This window comes from Sorghum bicolor, chromosome 10 (assembly GCF_000003195.3).
Source record: "Sorghum bicolor cultivar BTx623 chromosome 10, Sorghum_bicolor_NCBIv3, whole genome shotgun sequence".
In the NCBI taxonomy this organism is placed as follows: Eukaryota; Viridiplantae; Streptophyta; class Magnoliopsida; order Poales; family Poaceae; genus Sorghum; species Sorghum bicolor.
This window is the reverse complement of record NC_012879.2, coordinates 3,657,342-3,676,936: the sequence shown is the minus strand read 5'-3', so window position 1 is coordinate 3,676,936 and position 19,595 is coordinate 3,657,342. Positions and strand designations below refer to the sequence as shown.

The 19,595-nt window shown below is 42.8% G+C and overlaps 4 protein-coding genes across 4 annotated transcripts; 3 read left to right on the top strand and 1 right to left on the bottom strand.

Moving 5' to 3' along the window:
• On the top strand, positions 3,237-8,518 carry LOC8070858. Its single transcript, XM_002437826.2, has 5 exons — positions 3,237-3,661; positions 4,913-4,962; positions 5,827-5,982; positions 7,188-7,298; positions 8,135-8,518. The coding sequence occupies exons 1-5, from the start codon at positions 3,421-3,423 to the stop codon at positions 8,267-8,269; spliced, it is 693 nt and encodes a 230-aa protein (XP_002437871.1). The 5' UTR covers positions 3,237-3,420; the 3' UTR covers positions 8,270-8,518.
• On the top strand, positions 9,388-11,398 carry LOC8071358 (GDSL esterase/lipase At4g01130). The gene is made up of 5 exons (XM_002437825.2): positions 9,388-9,843; positions 9,936-10,148; positions 10,282-10,433; positions 10,550-10,820; positions 10,910-11,398. Exons 1-5 carry the CDS (start codon positions 9,546-9,548, stop codon positions 11,164-11,166), a joined length of 1,191 nt encoding a protein of 396 aa, XP_002437870.1. The 5' UTR covers positions 9,388-9,545; the 3' UTR covers positions 11,167-11,398.
• On the bottom strand, positions 12,241-12,961 carry LOC8070857 (histone H3.2). The gene has a single exon (XM_002436477.2). The coding sequence runs from the start codon at positions 12,859-12,861 to the stop codon at positions 12,451-12,453; it is 411 nt and encodes a 136-aa protein (XP_002436522.1). The 5' UTR covers positions 12,862-12,961; the 3' UTR covers positions 12,241-12,450.
• Positions 18,686-19,351, top strand: LOC8071357 (histone H3.2). Its single transcript, XM_002437824.2, has one exon. It carries the CDS (start codon positions 18,777-18,779, stop codon positions 19,185-19,187), a length of 411 nt encoding a protein of 136 aa, XP_002437869.1. The 5' UTR covers positions 18,686-18,776; the 3' UTR covers positions 19,188-19,351.

Sequence of the window (19,595 nt, the reverse complement as noted above, 5' to 3'; positions counted from 1 at the left end):
GCATGTGCATATCATGAGGAAAAACATGAATTCGTCAATAAAAAAACTCTTGTATTCAGAATAACATGAGCTCATAGTTCTTATGCTAAAACTCTTGTATTCAAACAAGGGTTGGACCACAAAGGGCAACAATTTTTTTTTCTCGACCAAACATGAGATTCAGAACTTAAATTATAAGTTATTTTCCTTTTTTATCGAGGAAAAAGGAGCTTTACATCTTGCTCAGAAGAAAAGGTTACAATATGAACAATAGGAGTTCTTTTCCTAATAAGAAGCAAGCTACGGTTTGCATCAAATTAATGCAATTGTCAGAAGAGTAATCAGATACAATCATGAGAGTAATCAGTCAAAGACAATAGTATCAAACCAAACCGTCCAAAAGTCTAACAATGAGGGATCAACGTTCAGTGGAGATGATTAGATGAAGACACAGAACAGGGGAGTACGAACCAATTACTCACATACTATGTTTTATTCAGATAGGCACAAAATTTAAGAATGATTGTCCGCCTGCCACAGGCCATGGATGTCCACTCTCGTCTACGACTGCTGAGACTGAGACGCAATGGGCCATAGTACAGCAAGATGTTTGTTGAGATGCATTAACTACTTGTCTTCTCTGGCGCTCACAGAAACGACAGATTTTTGCTTTTTGCCATCGCTTAGAAAGGAGACGACTGCTTATAGAATTCTGTTGTCATGTACTGCAATCGCATTTTGCTCTGCAATCGCATTTTGCTGTCAGATACTGTACTGCAATCGTGGCTGCATATATTTATTAGTAATTTAGAAGTGACGTGGCCAGCCTTTTCTGTCGTTCATATTCGCATCCTTGTCGGCTACGTTACGTTGACGTCCGAACTCGGCCGGGAAAGATTATCTACATAGCCTGATTCGGCGTATAGATATACAAACTATTTCCTTAAATCAGATTTAGAACTAGAAGGACGAACAATAATGTGCTGGTGTATAATGCGAAATTCAGAATCCTTTTCAGCTGTAACACTCCGCATCAGCGTCCATGACAAATGAAAGAAAGTTCAGTAAAAATGCAGAATCCTTCGTTATATGTGTTTGAAAGAAACTCTCAGATTTTAATTTGTTGCGCCTGCATTCATCAGACTTATATTACCATAGTTTGTTTGTTAGTTAGTTAGTTAGTTTGAGATGAGGTGAAGTCAATATCTATTCTACCACGATCTGAGTAAAAGTGGAGACAATCCCCTGCGACTACGAGCCTCCCGTATCCAGTCGACGAGCACCCGACACCGCAAAAACCAAGGCAGGCAGGCACTAGTCGCTCGGGCGAAGCCAGCTCCCCCGACTCCCCCTCGTCGGCACGCAAGGACGCGCGTGGAAGATGCCGAGCCGCGCGGCGGGGGCGGTACCGGACGAAGCGGAGCCGGCCGGCGCGCGGCAGAAGCGGCCAGCGCAACGGACGAGCGCGCGGGGCGAGGGAAATACTAGTCTGAAAGGCGGGCGCTGTCCCGAGTCGACGGTGGGCTTGTGGGTGGCTTCACTGACCTGGCTAGTGGCTCCTCGCCCAGTTGACGTTCTTTTATGGAAAAAGACGGCGCCTGAGGGTACTCCCGTGGCTACGTGATTGCTACTGCTAGTATCTGGGAAGGAAGGAACTGATTAACGGCGTGCGGTTCATCATTCGCCTATTATTAAGTATCTTATAAAATTATAAAAAGAATGGAGTGGGTAGAATGTTTTTTTTTTTTTGCGATTGGTAGAATGATTGGTTGAGGAGTCGTAGGTGACTCAGTACTTTCGCCCTGCACCAGGGAATGCTATGAACAGTGTAATAATTTTCTTTTAGTTTGCTACTACCATTTATATAAATATAAATCACCATGAGCCAAAAGAGGTGCCCCTTTTTCTGAACTCTCAGTGGGCTTCAATTTCGGTTGATCCGTTTTGGATCCTGCAGATTCGGTCCAACTCAATCAGGACTAATACTCGCGACATGCCGCGATTAATAATTAAACAAAAGATGACTCTGTTCGAAAAAAAAAATGACAGGTCACCGCACAGACCCCGCCCGCGGCGAACCGTTCCCGCTGGTTTCGGTTGGTTTTGTTTCACTCGAATCAAACCACAGCTCTCCGGTTGGTTTTGTTTCACTCAAATCAAACCACAGCTCTCTGCTTCTACCCGACAGAAGCGGGCAGCTGCAGAGTCTTCCGCAAATGACGAGTATACGAGCATGCATGAGCGAACCGGCATAGGATCACCCTATTTTCTCTATTCGCTTGCTTGATAAGTTATATTTACTGATTTGTTGCGAGAAAAAAATATTATTAAATGGCTGACAGATTTAACAGATAATCTGAAGGGAACAAGCTAAATATTTGTTCAGGCTCTCGTGTGGGGCGAAGCCAACTAAGATGTCAGGCACAGAGCCGTCGCTAATGCCTAGAAAAAATAAAAAATGACATAATTTGGAATAGCTTAATTCCCTAACATGTTATCAGATTTAAACAACATCGCTAATAGATATGATCCGTACTCTCAGGTGCAAGATCAAGGGTGAGTGAGTTAGGAGACCTGCTCTCCCAATTGCCAGTGAACACAGATGTTTGGGACGGAGAGAACGACAGCCACACACAACATACATTTGGGAATCGGGATGGAAAGATGGTGATGGCGCCGCAGCAATGGAAAGAGGCAAAACTCTAACTCAAATAGATGCATTTTGGTGGTTGCCAATAGGCCCTATATATATATACACGGAGGGGGGCATGGGCTGAATTCCGATGGAGCTTTCACACTAACACGCGCCAAAAAATTTTTACATCTAATAGATATTTGATAAAACTTATGAAATTGGCTTCTCGAAGAATAAAATGTGCTCATGTTTATGTTTTGAGAGTGGCTGCATGATTATATCCGTGCTAATGCAATCCACAAGGACCATGCATGTTTTGCATTTGGCCCTCTCACATGTGCCCAGCCCAACCAGGTGCTCTCTTGTTGTCCAACCAAAAAAAAAAAAAGAGTGCTCACGGTGGCACTGCCGAACGCGGGCGACAGTCGAGGCACACCGCAAGCCCACGCACGAATTGGAGCAGGCCGACGTCCTCGTGTGCCGAACGCTGGCGCGCTAGGGAAAAGGAAAGCCCATCGGCCCCACCACGCCGAGGATGGGCCTGACTAACGGATGGACCGGCACGCGCGGCCCAATTCGGCAATTCCTTTTTCTGAGTTGCTTCCTCGCGAACACTGCCGTCCCAAACACACCTCCGCCTCCGCCGCTCCGCGTCTCAGCAGCAATCTCTTCCGTCTCCAGCAGTTTTCCAACCAAACCGCGTGATCCGTCCGACTCCGACCTCGCTACGCTTCGCTCGCTCTCGCCGGAGGCCCGGAGCGGAGCTCTCCACCTCTCCACCCCCGCGGGCAGCGCTCGCGGCGCCGATGGAGTACGACTTCCGGGGGAGCCGTTCGGGCTCGGGCCCGGGCCCCTACGGCGCGCCTCCGGGGGCCGCGCCCGGGGGAGGCTCCTCGCTCTACCCGCGCGTCGGGCAGCCCTCCCACGGCGGGGGCGGGGCTTCCACGGCGTCGCCGCGGGCCGCGCCGTACCACCACGGCTCCGGGTCCGGGTCCTCGGCTCCCGTCGTAACGCCGCTCGCTCCAATCTCCTCCTCCTCCTCCTCGAGTAATTCTCTCCCTTCCCCGCTTGGTGCTCGTAATATCCGATTAATTCACGGTTGGTTGGGTTTGGTCCCAGATGGAATAACTGCTCGCTATGTACTCGAATCGAATGTAGCATGGTGAATCGACTGTCGGCTTAATTGGATGGGTTTTTTTGTTTGTGTGTGTGTGGCTGTTAGGTTAGCAGATCTCTTTTTGGTTGGGGTTCTAATTGTTGGGATCACGATGACTATGTGGAAACTAGCTAAACCTACCTTTACACTGGCCAAGCACTTGCCTCTGTTCATCTGTTAACTGTCTGTAAGTCGACGCAAGTTGTGTTACTCCTATAGGGCATGCTGTGCAGTAGAAATGGCGGCAGATTCGAAGGATACAAGCTACTCCCAAAATTTAGTTGCACCTTGAATGTCTTGAGACAGGGCTTGGTCCGGTGTTTTTGGCGCAACTAAGTTGCGTACTAAGACATGAAACGGTTATGCACAAACCAAGGTGCTTTAAGGATAGTTTTTGTGTGTGTGTGTTGTACTATAGTATCTATGTTTGCGTGCACTTGGCAAGGAACACAACGGTGTCAGATGCCAAATGCTTATGAAATGATTGAGTAAATTTCTATTACCCATCGTTTTGTCAACATAATGGAAGTTGATAAGACGCTAGACTTTCCTAGGCATATGGATGTATTCTAATTCCTAGATACTAGATTTCAGGCGCACACGTGTTAGCGCTGTGGCATGCGCAGCCCTCGCTGCCATCCTATCTCACCGTACGTTAGGATATCATTTCATACTGCTACATGGGGTCGATTCCCCATTTCTACTATTTCGTTCTCTCCAGAACTTGAACAAATTTCCTCTGGGTGCTGCGGAGTGAAGGCAATCGTCTTTTCCCTTGCGCGGTTTTCTAGATGTGGCCCCAACTCGAAAAGTGCTAGCAGAAATTATTTTTCCAGCGTGGAGTAGAGTGTGGTGCCTGCCAACTGAAAATGGAAAGCGGGGGATAGTAGTTTCCTAATATGCCATGTGTATCCGGATATCTTAGATACTGCACGTTCGTGCTGTAGTAACGTTCATTTTAATTTTGTAATTACTGAACACTGCAAACCAGTTGTTAATGCATTAATTGTGTTTCTTTGTCTGTTTTGCTGCTTCCAGCATGCCAAAAACAAAAGAGACAGCAAACTGCTTTCTAGTGTTTTCTATTTTGCTTCTGTCAACAACAGTTCATGTTATAATAGGATTCTATTTTTATTGAACAGAGGTGGGCATACAAGTTACGATAAAGCCTGAATTCCGCATTGACCCACCTGTGAGTAATTTAATTTAATATTGAAGTACATTTTGTCTTGTCTTGTCAGGAGCTACTAATCTGTTGTTAGATACAGAAATGTTACTTCAGTGAGATTACACTCTTGCCTAGGGTTAGACAAACGTTGGTATGCTATTGATTTATATTTTAAAATATATATATATATATATATATATATATATATATATATATATATATATGTAAATATGAAATTTTTAAACTGCTGATAACCAAATCCAATAGGAGATGTTTTTTTAAATAGTTTTTGGTTTCATATGGGGCAGTCTATGGAAGGCAAATTTGCTTTATCTGTTAGTCAAGTTTAACCTCCGAGTGACGAACCATTAACAAATCTTACAGGTTTATCTAATTCTCAATGGGCAACAATCCTTTTCTCGCGGCCTGTTGTAAATCTACCTAGTGCAGCTTATTCCATGATGAGTGGACAGCTTGGGATGAAATTGTGTCTAAACAATACATGGAACTAAGATCTCTGCTAGTAATTCTGTTCTCTAGAAAATTTGCAGATGGCTTCTGTTAATTGTTCAGCAGCTGTGCTATTTGTTGGTTGTATACAACTTTGGTGTTATAGTTTGCACTTTGCAGTCAAATGATTTGAAATGTATGAAATGCAATTCATACTATATGTGGGTCTGTCAAAGTGTCATACTGTATGTAGGGCCTGTCTAGTGTTTATTTTGTTCCTAGAAATGCACTCTACCATTCTTCAATTTCGTTTACATTTTATCGTTATTGAGATAACTCTGTGGTTAAGTGGCATTAAGTGTGTGCTATTCAAGCTTAACTCATTCACCTGTTGTGTGTAGGGAATTCATTATGTTCTAATTAGTGTTATCTTTTCAGCCTCAATTGCCACCACAGATGGTAGAAATTCCTCGCAGCACCTTCAACTTTGATTTTGAGTATGAGAGAAGGATTCTTGCTGAGGCAGAGAAGGAGAACCCCAACTGGACTAAATTCGTGGTAGAAAGACAGGCACCACCTCCTGTGGCACAGCAGGCAAGATACATAGTTCCTGCTATTTTTTTCTTTCTTTCTTTCTTTGACAAGTCAATTATTAATATCATTAACCATTACACGGCTGCTATTAGCTAATGTTTCTACAAGTTACTAGCGTGGGAAAAGGGTCTTAAGTTGTTTATAGACTTATTTTTTTGTTATCAATGTTGGCTTAATTGCAAGCTTTCCTAGCGTGACTTGTACCCACTGCTATAGTAATTTTGCCCTCGCACCATTTTTTATAAAGATTTTCCCAGCTTTTATAGAAAGCATACAAGAGGCCATACAATGCAATCATGATGGGGTTACCAGCTTATGAAAGAGAACAGCAGTGCTCAAAACATGAGCAGCAAAACCACCTCTTTACACACCAGAACACAAATCTAAACATCAACTACTTCAAGGTATCTTCAAAAGATACAATACGGTTCTGCAAATGGAATGTTACCACCCAAGTCTTGACTTGCTCAGCCTGCCCATCCATCCTAGAGCTGTCCTTTGGTCTTGGCAGAACTTGCCATTTCTGCCAAAATAACAAAAGTTTGTATAGACTCTCAGGGGGATTTGGGGAATTTATGCTCAATTACCATTTTATTTCTAACAGTCCAGAGACCCCAAGCAATGATTGTGTAAAGGAAAGGCTTATAATTGTAGCAACTGTCTGACAAAGGCAGCCAGACTCGTGAAACTCCTTAATGTTAGATGGCACCCTATCCCACATTCCCACCCCAATGATTCTTTGATGCAGTACCATATGAAGTTTGCCAAGACACACTGGAAAAGAACATGGTTGAAATTCGTAGGTTTCCACAAAGAACAGAATTGCTGCACCCCTTCTACTTCTTTTGTTTTAGTTCAGGACCAGTCTGCGATCTGTCCTGGCACTCATACTGTTTCTTTTTTTGGTGATGTCTGGATTGCTGTATGATGTGCGTTAGTTGAAAGACTAGAAGTATTTTCGAACTTTATTGAAGCAACAATAAATCAATACTGCAAATGACATAGCTGAACCTGTTGAAAGACTTGAATTTCTCTTAGAAGGGCTTCTGACCACTTTGTGTAATTTGAATAGTCCAACCTTGCGATTCATTTTAGGTTCCTCACTAACCTTCATCCATTTAACATGATGCGTGGTGCATGTCAGCCAGATGTTTGAAACAAATTCTGTTGATAGAATTACTGACATTCCCAATTTCATTTTGCAGGCTAGACCAGCATCTTCAGGGGATCCAGTTGTCGACAGGTATGTCTCAATGGGGCTTGGGCGTGAAGCTGTCTCATTTGCAGTGTTGAATTATGGAGATAATCCAACGAAGGTATGCTCTTTCCCCTTGTTGTATTTTCTTTAATACTGCTTTTATAACACCACTTAATCGTGAAAAAATGGCTTTCTAATAGCTAAAGTTTCTCCAATGCTGATAACATAACTATGTACATCCGGATTTCTGGGCAATCAAATACACCTTTTCATGTTTCATCCACTAATAAGGCCGCGTTTGGGTTTGGATAGAAGCCCTCATGTACCCAACCAAAAATTGACCTTTGACCGTAAGCAGGATTAAGAGTTTAGATCCCAGCTGCGTTCATCCGTGTGGTCATGGCCAATGCTCAGTTCACTTTCCGGCTGATGTGCGGCCGCCAATTCAGCCACCTAAATTTGGCCAGCCAACTATTAGGCAGGGCACAGAGCGGCAGCAACCAAACGTACCCTGATTCTTTTCTTTACAAAGAATACAGTTGTCTTCTTGTCTTGTCAACATTATTATCTTCCAAGAGATGAGTCATTGAAATATTAGTATGTTACAGGAGTTTATGTTGCTCACTCATTCATGATTATCAACTGCCATTCACCAGTACTGCTCACTTCACTTAATATGGTTAGCATGTTTTTTTCATGACGTCAGTTAAGCTGAAACAATTCCTGGTTAGCAATTTAGCAAATTTGCACTGAAAATAATGAAAGCGGAGCATAGAAGAAAGTTTTTTTTTTCCAAAGAGTTTTCATAGGAATGAGAAAAGAAATGCATACCGTCTACAACAAGCCATTTTTTTATGCAGAAAAGAATACTTTGTTGTTTGGTAATTGCACATAAGTGGCATAAATAAAGGGTTTATAAATAAATAATATTTATGAACCTTACCTTGTGCCCAGGTGAAGGAGTTCGTGAAATCCTACAACATCCTCCACGAGATGGGCTTCACATCGCCAAACGTCCCCGAGCTGCTAGCCATCCACGACAACGACCCCGACAAAGTAATCCAGCGCCTGCTCTCCTCGCCATCCTGATCCCCGAACAAAACGCCTCGCATTTGTATACCGCATCCATGTACAGCCCTGCCCTACGCTGGCAACCATCACAGATGATGTCCTCTTTTTTCAAAAAGAAAAAAAAATGATGTGGTCTTCTATTTCGATATACGTGTTAGCTGCCGCTAGCTCTGTGAACCGAGTAACACGCTTTGTATGTTGTACTTGTATACAGTCACCCGTTTGGTGTTTTCCTTAAAATTATTTTTGCACCGTTTCATTCAAGTTTGAATCTTTTCTCAGCCTATGTATTACAAAATGATTGCATGGATGGTGATTCTCCTCGAGAAACCGCATGTACTTGTCTTCGTCAGTATATCCATTCGCTGGCTTGTTCGTCGTTTTTAGCCAGTTTCTTGGCACGGCTTCGCGTCGTCCTCGGCTCGTCTCGGATTGCTGCTAGGCGAGGAAAATGATTGCTTGCTCTAGCGCAAGCGCAATAGTGGTATACTCCCTCTATCCTGAAAATTTCAATTCCTAGAAACCGTGTCAGTCAAATTTGTTTAACTTTGACCAATTTTATAGAAAAGAGCATCAATATATATAACATAAAATAAGTATCTTATGAAAATATATTCAATGATTAATTTAATGGTATTAATTTGGTACTATAAATCTTAGTGTTTTTTTCTATAAATTTGGTCAAAGTTTTAAAAGTTTGACTTAGGACAACTCTATAAGTTGCAGGGAGGGAGATCCGCTCATGCCGTGTCGTGCAGACATTGACAGAAAAGTTATGGCTAAAAATAATGTTCATTAATTTGTTGTGTGTCTAAAAGTAATGTTCATTAATTCGTTGTGTGTGTAAAAAACACTGTGGCTCGCGAACACGGCCATGATCAATTGTTCAGTTGGGCGCTGTGATGACCTGCCTAATCTTTATACTCTCTGCCTAGTCTTTACTCTCTGTTGCAATACTGCATGGACATTCCCCTGTTTTAGCAGCGTACGAAATCTTAAACATGGCCCAACAAAGTCCAAGACATCTGTCGGTCGCTGGGCTCCACTTCACAGCAGTGTGACCGGCAATTCTGCAAATCTCCTGCATGATAGAAAAATCTCTAGTGACGGCACTGCAGCTTTGTCATGGCGTCGCGGCGGCGGCGGCGGCAGCGGGAGCGGCCGTCGTCTCTTTCCCCGTGCAGCCAAGCTCCAGCTCAAAGGTAGCAATCCCAAAGATAGTTTTTATTACTACGAAGGAGGAGACAAATTTCCAGCTCAACAGCAAGAACTGTGTGCAGCCTATAACCGTGCCATGTCGCCACCACCGTTCTCTACACATCGACACGCAATGCAGATTGGTTGTCGGTGCACGATGAGGACCGTATGGCCGCTGCTCCTCGTGGCGGCGGCGCTGTGCTGCGCCTCCCCGGCGGCGAGTGCCGGGACCGGGCGCTGCAAGTTCCCTGCCGTCTTCAACTTCGGCGACTCCAACTCCGACACCGGCGGCTTCTGGGCCGCCTTCCCGGCGCAGCAGGGCCCGTTCGGCATGACATACTTCGGCAGGCCCGCCGGCCGCGCCTCCGACGGCCGCCTCGTCATCGACTTCATAGGCCCGTACCTCCTGCAGTACACGCATCGCGTGCTTCTGTTTCTGAATTTTTTTTCTCCCCCCTGAAAAGTTGGTGTGTTGTGTGACCAACAGCGCAAGCGATGGGGCTGCCGCTGCTGAGCCCGTACCTGCAGTCCATCGGGTCGGACTACCGGCACGGCGCCAACTCCGCGACGCTGGCGTCGACGGTGCTGCTGCCCAACACGTCGGTGTTCGTCACCGGGATCAGCCCCTTCTCCCTCGGCATCCAGCTCAACCAGATGAAAGAGTTCAGGAACAGAGTGCTCTCCTCCAATGGCAACAATGGTATGCCGCCACAGTACTGAACCCTATCTCTTTCAGTCAAGCCGCTGAATAGTGAAGCCTATACTAGAAATTTGCTCTGAACTTCAGAGTTCAGACAGGAATGTTCAGAGATGCTTGCTTGGTTGCTTTGCAGGCCAACTCCCTCGCCCGGATATCTTCGGCAAAGCTCTGTATACAATTGACATTGGACAGAACGATTTTACCTCAAACCTTGGATCCCTCGGCGTCGAAAGCGTCAAGCGAAGTCTACCTTCAATTGTCAACCAGATCTCCTGGACAATACAGGTAAGTACTGTAGTAGGATCATCTGCTACTTCAGAGTTGAATTACTGAAATGGTCAAAATAGCGGAGGAGATTCAGTCGATTCCATTGTTCATGCATATTTATTTATGTCTGGTAGGACATGTATAACATTGGAGCTCGCCACTTCATGGTGTTCAACATGGCGCCCATAGGATGCTACCCGGCATTCCTCACGGAGCTTCCTCATAACAGCAACGACTTGGATGAATTTGGATGCATGAAAAGCTACAACAGTGGAGTGACATACTACAACGAGTTACTGAACAACAGCTTAGCCGAGGTCAGAAAGAAGCTGCAGGATGCGTCGATCTTGTATGTCGACAAGCATACCGTAACGCTTGAGCTGTTCCAGCACCCTACTGCTCACGGTAAGCTCTCCTAAAATATTGTCAATGCAAATTTGGTTCACATTTACATCCAATGGAAAGAAAAAAGACTGATCTGGTGTTCATCCCAGGGCTCAAGTACGGGACTAGAGCTTGTTGTGGATATGGCGGTGGAACTTACAATTTCAATCAAGATGTTTACTGCGGAAACAGCAAGGTAGTGAACGGCAAAACTGCAACGGCAGGGGCTTGTGGAGACCCCCAAAACTATGTCAGCTGGGACGGAATACACGCCACTGAAGCTGCAAACTACAAGATAGCTTATGCAGTGATCAGCGGCTCCTATTCGTATCCACCTTTCGATCTTTCAAAGCTATGTAGCCCTTAGGCATCATCTAGCCAGACATACAGTGTTGTTTAAACCATGCCATCATAGAACATATCTCTTGTAAAAGATAACGAAGATAGCAGCACTGATGTGTTAGGAAATAATTGGGTTTAAACTTGAAGCATTTAACCAAGAATGACTGAATGAGGGTGGTATGTATTTGTTTCAGTCGTACAGGATTGGTACATGCTGTACTTGTTAGATTGAATATATGTTAGGAGTTCAGACTTTAGATCACAGTTCACTAGCAAATGCAAGTGCCATTCCTGCAAACAAATCCCAGCTTTGATTCACAAAAAACACTTGATACAACACATAATTTCCAGCATAATTTCCAGACTAAGTATTAAGTGATCAAGATACACTATGAAATTAGATATAAGCAGATCAAAACCACCCAAATCTCTGAACTAGTCAAAACCCCTCGGTACTCACCAACACATAGCAAAAGAAAACAAGACACGTCACAATTGCAGCAGAAAATTCAGGATAGTGAGCATATAATTCTCGTAAAAGGCTTAGGCCTTGTTTAGTTCACCCGAAAAACCAAAAAGTTTTCAAGATTCTCCGTCACATCGAATCTTTCGACACATGCATGAAACATTAAATATAAACGAAAATAAAAACTAATTACACAGTTTACCTGTAAATCGCGAGACGAATATTTTGATCCTAGTTAGTCTATAATTAGATAATATTTACCACAAACAAACGAAAATGCTACAGTACCGAAATCGGAAATCTTTTCGGAACTAAACAAGGCCTTATCTTATAGCAGATTGTTTGGCCTGTAATCAACCATAACCAATTACACTCGTTACAAATAATAAAACAGAATCAGTTGATAGTACAGATTAGAACATGACGCCTTACCACAAATATAGAAATGGTTGCAAATAAATCTCAAGTTCTCATTCTGAAACCCTGCTTTGTTCAACGTCCTTTTCTTCAAGGCCCAACACAGATCCACCTTTTCAATCGACAATTTGTTACAAAACCATCGCAAGCAAAAAGTACCCACCAGACGTGATTTTACAAAGCCCATTCGAAGAATGGATTCAGAAAGCAGGCACAAAAACCATCATCATCAGTAATAAGGTTAAGAGAATCATAGATCACTGCATTTCTCTCAAACAGGCAGCCATATTTCATTGATAGCACCAACACACAGGACGAAACTAGAATCTTAAGAACAACAACGCACGCGTAGAAGGCTAGAACATGACGAGAACAGAGCCTAAACACCTATGCAGCAGATAGAACGAAGCGTGGCGAGCGAAGCACCTAAGCGCGCTCGCCACGGATGCGGCGGGCGAGCTGGATGTCCTTGGGCATGATGGTGACGCGCTTGGCGTGGATGGCGCAGAGGTTGGTGTCCTCGAAGAGCCCGACGAGGTAGGCCTCGGCGGCCTCCTGCAGCGCGGCGACGGCGGAGGACTGGAACCGGAGGTCGGTCTTGAAGTCCTGCGCGATCTCGCGGACCAGGCGCTGGAACGGGAGCTTGCGGATGAGCAGCTCCGTGCTCTTCTGGTACTTGCGGATCTCGCGCAGCGCCACGGTGCCCGGGCGGAAGCGGTGCGGCTTCTTCACGCCGCCGGTCGCCGGTGCCGACTTCCGCGCCGCCTTCGTCGCCAGCTGCTTCCTCGGCGCCTTGCCGCCGGTGGACTTGCGCGCCGTCTGCTTCGTGCGGGCCATCGCGGTGGGTGGGATTGGGAGCGGAGGAGGTCAGGAGGGGGCGGGTGATTTGGGCTCGGTGGCTCGGAACAAGAAAATGTGCTTGGGAGATTTTGGAGTGCTGGAGCCGGGGTTCGGGTGCGTTTAAGTAGGGGGGGAGTTGGCGCGCGGCTTTGAAATTTTGTGTGGTTTTGGTCGAAGATTTGGAGGGATGAGGCGCGGCGGGGTGTTTCGAGCGAGTTTTGGGAGCGCGGACGGGCGGACGCGGCGCCAGCGCTCGCTGGGGAGGAGAACTGGGATTCGGCGATAGGGAGCCCTTGGATGAGGGTGGATTTGACGGTGGGGATGCCTCCTGCAGCGCTGCCACGGATCGTGGTCCCCGCGTGTGTGGGCCCTGCCGGCCGCCGTGCGTGCTGTTAGACTGTTTGGGGGGCTTCGGGGACGCTGCGTGGCGCACTCGCGCTGGCTGGATCCTCTTTGCCCGTCCATTCTGATTTTTGCTGCGCAAGAATATATAGGGCCCGTTTGAATATTGGGCCGCAACTCCAGCCCAAGTCTCTAAATTAAGCCCTTAATTTTTTATTTACATGCTATAATAAAAAAAGTAGGGATTCAAATTAAGATCCAACTCCAACCCACCTCCTAAACGAGTAGGATAGAGGGTTCTAGATGTGAGGGGTTGAAACTATAATTTAGAAGGGCATGGAAAATGGGAGCCCAAGTAGAAGGTGGGTTGGATTTGATTTTTTTTTTATCAAGTTCCTAGATTTAGAATAGTGACTTGTTTAGAAGGTGGGTTGGAGTTGCTCTTAGGCCTTGTTTAGTTCCAAATTTTTTGCAAAATGTGAATAGTACAAATTTCGTTTGTATTTGACAAATATTGTCCAATCATGGACTAACTAGGCTCAAAAGATTTTTCTCGTCAATTCCGATCAAACTGTGTAATTAGTTTTTATTTTCATCTATATTTAATACTTCATACATACGTCTAAAGATTCGATGTGACGGGGGATCTGAAAAATTATGCAAAATTTTTTAGGAACTAAACAAGGCCTTAGTTCCCAAAAATTTTGCAAAGTTTTTCAGATTTTCCGTCACATCGAATCTTTAGACGCATACATGAAGTATTAAATATAGATAAAAATAAAAACTAATTGCACAGTTTGGTCGGAATTGACAAGGCGAATCTTTTGAGCCTAGTTAGTCCATACTTTAATAATATTTGTCAAATACAAACAAAAATACTATAATATCGATTTTCCAAAAAATTTTAGAACTAAACAAGGCCCAAGCAAACTTCGGCGCACAATTCGGGCGCCCGGGAACTCGCGTGTGCTCACATTCCTGGCTGCCAATGGCCCATTTCAAACGTGCCCGTACTACGTTTTTTACATAAAATAGTATATTCCGGCTTTATCTATCAACCGATACAATTGGACCAATTATTATAACATTCTGCCTGTAGATAAATATAGAAGCTGCAAAAAAATCTATTTACAGCTGAATGTAAGGAAGGACATCTCCAGAGTAAAGTTTTGACTAAGGCCTTGTTTAGTTAGACCAAAAAGTCCAAAAAAAATCAAAAAATTTTATCACATCGAATCTTACAGCACATTTATGAAGCATTAAATATAAATAAAAAATAATTAATTACACAGTTTGTCTGTATTTATGAGACGAATTTTTTGAGCCTAGTTAATCTATGATTAGACAATAATTACTAAATACAAACGAAAATATTATAGTATCTAAAAACTTTTCACCTAGGTAACTAAACAAGGCCTAAACAAGACCAATGCGCCTAATGGACAATCACCTATTAGAACCAAAGAAATGCAACAGCAAGACTCACATCTCTAGATGTTGGCCAGCTTAAGTCAACTGTTATCGCAGGTCATCATGCCGCTGTAATCTTACTCATTGTCGGATCTAGTATCTTCCCCTAAAAAGAACCTAACGTGCACATACTAGGCCTTGTTTAGATCCAAAAAGTTTTTGAGTTTTTGATATTGTAGCATTTTTGTTTTTATTTGACAAACATTATCCAATCATGGAGTAACTAGGTTTAAAAGATTCGTCTCACGGTTTACAGAGAGACTGTGGAATTAATTTTTGTTTGATTTATATTTAATGTCCATGCATGTGCCGCAAGATTCGATGTAAACGGGAAATTTTGAAAAGTTTTTGGATTTTGGAGTGAACTAAACAAGGCCCTACTTGATGCTAAAAATAATGTAATTGGAGGTTTGGACTACTAATTGTCTCCGAAGGCTTTAATTTTTAGAGTTGTTTTAAGTCAAACTTTTTAAAATTTGACAAAATTTCTATGAAATACGCTAAGATTTATAGTACCAAATTAGTAACATTAGATTTATTGTAGAATATATTTTCATAAGATACTCATTTTATGTTATAGATATTAATGTTTTTCTATAAAGTTACTCAAACTTAAAGATGGAGGGAATATGGTAGCTAAGGTAAGTATGGTTCCCAACCAAATTTTGCCAACAAGAGCAAGGCTAACCTTGGCAGCACGAGTGAGCCAAATTGGCTCTCCTATGATAACAAGGAATTTTTTTCTTACCAGCTTAAACTCAATGTAAGCTTGTTTACCAACCAAATTGTTATCCCTATCATATTTAACTGAGCGAGGTTAGGTGGTGAGGAGAAAGTCAAATTGACTCTAAATTTGCTTTGCTAGGCAAGCTAGCCGGTCATGATGAGCAAATCCTTGACGAGGTAGGAAAGCTAAATCAGTTCTCTTGTTCAAGCAAAATAAAAACAACATCAATCAAGGCCCAACATTATACAAAAAAATAGAAAGATTTATGAAATCAAATAGATGTTAATATAAAAATATAACTAATAAAGAATATGATGATCCTTGGTTGGTATCATAAATATTATTATATTATCATATAAATTTGGTTAAACTTGAGATGCTTTAACTCTCCAAAATTCTTAGAACTAAGAGGATTCCCCGCGCGTTGCCATGGGTACGAAGGGAAAATATAAATATATTTTCACTGTAGTCTATCGAGTCATCTAAATATAGCTTGATTATTAGTAGTTAGTTTTCGAAGAGGAAGAGAGTAAGTTACGTGAGAGAATAATGCTAGCAGTATGTGTAGGTAACCATATCCACTACTAAAACCATTTGTGAGTAGGCATTTAATTGCATGGAGAAGTGGATGATGATGTGGCGCAAGGAGATGCAAGATAATTAGCTTAGTGGAGTTTGTCTTTATAGGATATATAGATGACTTATAATTTGGGATGTAAGGAGTACTATATAATTAGTTAAAGTTATATTTTTGACTTCCCATTAAGACCTGGTTTAGTTTTCAAAAAATTTCAAAATCCCCCATCACATTGAATCTTTGGATGCATGCATGGAGCATTAAATATAAATAAAAAATAATAATTGTATTGTTTGTCTATAATTTGTGAGATGAATATTTTAAACCTAATTAGTTTATGGTTGGATAATAATTATCAAATATAAATTAAAGTGATATAGTAGCTAAACCTAAAATTTTTTGCAAACTAGACAAGGCCTAAGTAAGAATGATAAATTTTTATAGGGGTGTTGGGAGTTTTATTTTAAGTCTCACGAAATTATTGTGAATTCTCTCTAAGGCCTTGTTTAGTTGCAAAAAAAAGCAAAATAGACACCGAAGCATTTTTGTTTGTATTCGATAAATATTGTCCAATCATGGGCTAACTAGGCTCAAAAGATTCATCTTGTAAATTACAGGCAAACTGTACAATTAGTTATTTTTTATCTATATTTAATGCTCCATGTATACACTGTAAGCTTAGATGTGATGGAGAATCTATTTTTTTGGCAAATTTTTGTTGGGAACTAAATAAGGGCCTAGTTTAGTTCCAAAAAAAATTTATAAAAAATTTTAGATTTCATGTCACATCGAATCTTGCGGTGCTAGCATGAGGTATTAAATATAGATAAAAATAATAACTAATTATACAGTTTACCTTTAATTTGTGAGATGAATCTTTTGAGTCTAGTTAATCCATGATTGGACAATATTTGTAAAATATAAACAAAAGTGCTACAGTATCCATTTTGCAAAAGAATTTAGAACTAAGGTCTTGTTTAGTTCCCAAAAAAATTTGGAAAATTTTTTAGATTCCGCGTCACATCGAATCTTGTGGCACATACATGAAACATTAAATATAGATACAAGAACTATCTAATTGCACAATTTACTTGTAATTTGCAAGATGAATATTTTGAGCCTAGTTAGTCCATGATTAGACAATATTTGTCAAATACAAATGAAATTGCTACAGTGTGCACTTTGCAAAAAATTTAGAACTTCCCCAACCTAAAAAGTTTTTAGTCCTTGTTTAGTTCCTTTCCAAGCCCAAATTTTTTCAAGATTCTCTATCACATCGAATCTTTAAACACATGCATGGAGCATTAAATATAGATGAAAACAAAAACTAATTACATAGTTTGTCTGTAATTTGTGAGACAAATCTTTTAAGCCTAGGTAGTCTATAATTGAACAATATTTGTCACATACAAACGAAAGTGCTATAGTGCTCATTTTCCAAAAACTTTTGGAACTAAACAAGGCCTTACCCATCACATCGAATGTATGGATGCATGCATTGAGTATTAAATATAAATAAAAAATAAACTAATTATACAGTGTAGTTAAAAATCGCAAGACTAATCTTCCTAATTAGTCTATGATTAGCCTTAAGTGCTACAATAATCCACATGTGCTAATGATAGATTAATTAGGCTTGATAAATTTGTCTCGCAGTTTCCAGGCGAGTTATATAATTAGTTTTTTATTAATATCTAAATATCTTTTTTGACATCTTATGAAACATTTGATGTGACAGCCAAAAATTTTTTAATGGCCAGGCCTCGTTTAGTTCCCTTGCCAATTTTTTTTAGGACACCGTAGCATTTTCGTTTGTTTGTGATAAAAACTATCCAATTATAGATTAACTTGGCTTAAAAGATTCGCCTTACAAATTACAGATAAACTGTGTAATTAGTTATTTTATTTATCTATATTTAATACCTAATACATGTGTCGCAAAATTTGATGTGACAGGGAATTTTGAAAACTTTTTGCATTTTAGGGTGAACTAAGGGCACTCACAATGCAGATTCTATCATAGAGTCTAAAGTTATTTATTACCTCGAACAATGTGGACTTGGAGTCTAAATAAGACTTGGAGTCTTATTTTTTCTACCTCTTTCTTCAATAAATATGCTGCCACATCAGCAAAATACCATAAATAATATGTAGTTAATTGTCTTGGACTCTGTGATATAGAGTCTAAAGTTATTTATTACCTCGAACAATGTGGACTTGGAGTCTAAATAAGACTTGGAGTCTTATTTTTTCTACCTCTTTCTTCAATAAATATGCTGTCACATCAGCAAAATACCATAAATAATATGTAATTAAATGTCTTGGACTCTGTGATAGAGTCTTGCATTGTGAGTGTCCTAAACAAGACCTAAACAAGGGCAAGGGCAAGGGCAAGGCCCTAATTCCAGTTTAGGCCCAGTGGTAGCCTGGTAGCGCGTACTCCTCCAGGTTCCAGCTGTGGCCGTATGCAGCCGCGAACAACCAGCAAAAGCAGTCCGACGCGGAGCTGCCAGATGGTGGTCTGCCATTCGCTACCACTCATCGCCCACGGATCGCGATCCACGTGAGGCCTCCCAAATCAATCGGAGCGCTCCATCCCCACGCGATCCGACGGCGCCCGTCCCACCTCTCTCCCCACTCGGCCCCGAAATTTTCCGCGCTCCCGAGCGCCAAATCCCCCCCGCCTCCTATTTATACCACCCTCGTCTCGCTCCAATTCCCCACCGCAAATCCAGAGCCTTCCATTTCAAACACTTCGGAGCAACATCTCCCTTCTCCCCAGCCCAATCACCCGCCATGGCCCGCACGAAGCAGACGGCGCGCAAGTCCACCGGCGGCAAGGCGCCGAGGAAGCAGCTGGCGACGAAGGCGGCGCGGAAGTCGGCCCCGGCTACCGGCGGCGTGAAGAAGCCGCACCGCTTCCGCCCGGGCACCGTGGCGCTGCGCGAGATCCGCAAGTACCAGAAGAGCACGGAGCTGCTCATCCGCAAGCTCCCGTTCCAGCGCCTGGTCCGCGAGATCGCGCAGGACTTCAAGACCGACCTCCGGTTCCAGTCCTCCGCCGTCGCCGCGCTGCAGGAGGCCGCCGAGGCCTACCTCGTCGGGCTCTTCGAGGACACCAACCTCTGCGCCATCCACGCCAAGCGCGTCACCATCATGCCCAAGGACATCCAGCTCGCCCGCCGCATCCGTGGCGAGCGCGCCTAGGCGGCCGGCCGGCCGACCGGCCATATAGGTCATGGTGCAGTCGCTGCTCGGTAGCTTGTAGTAGGTGTGGTCTTGTGGAAGGAATGGTGTAGTGATCTGCAATGTCTGTCAAACTGTCAACCTCTTGTTGTCGTCAATGGAAATCGTCTATCTTATGTGCCTAATCTTCGTGCTGGGCTTGTTTCATATCGTTACAATCTGATGGGTTTCTCGTGAATGGTGTGCCTGTGAACATTCTCGATTTATAGTTACAACAGGTAATTTGACTTCAATTTTCCTGTCTTCCAGGATAGTGAATTCTAGATCTGGCATGTCTTGATCTATTTCAGCGTAGTCTTTTTAGAGGGAACGTTGTGTTTTGGCCTAATTTTGTGCAGCACTTCTGAATATTTTGATGGATTGGAATGT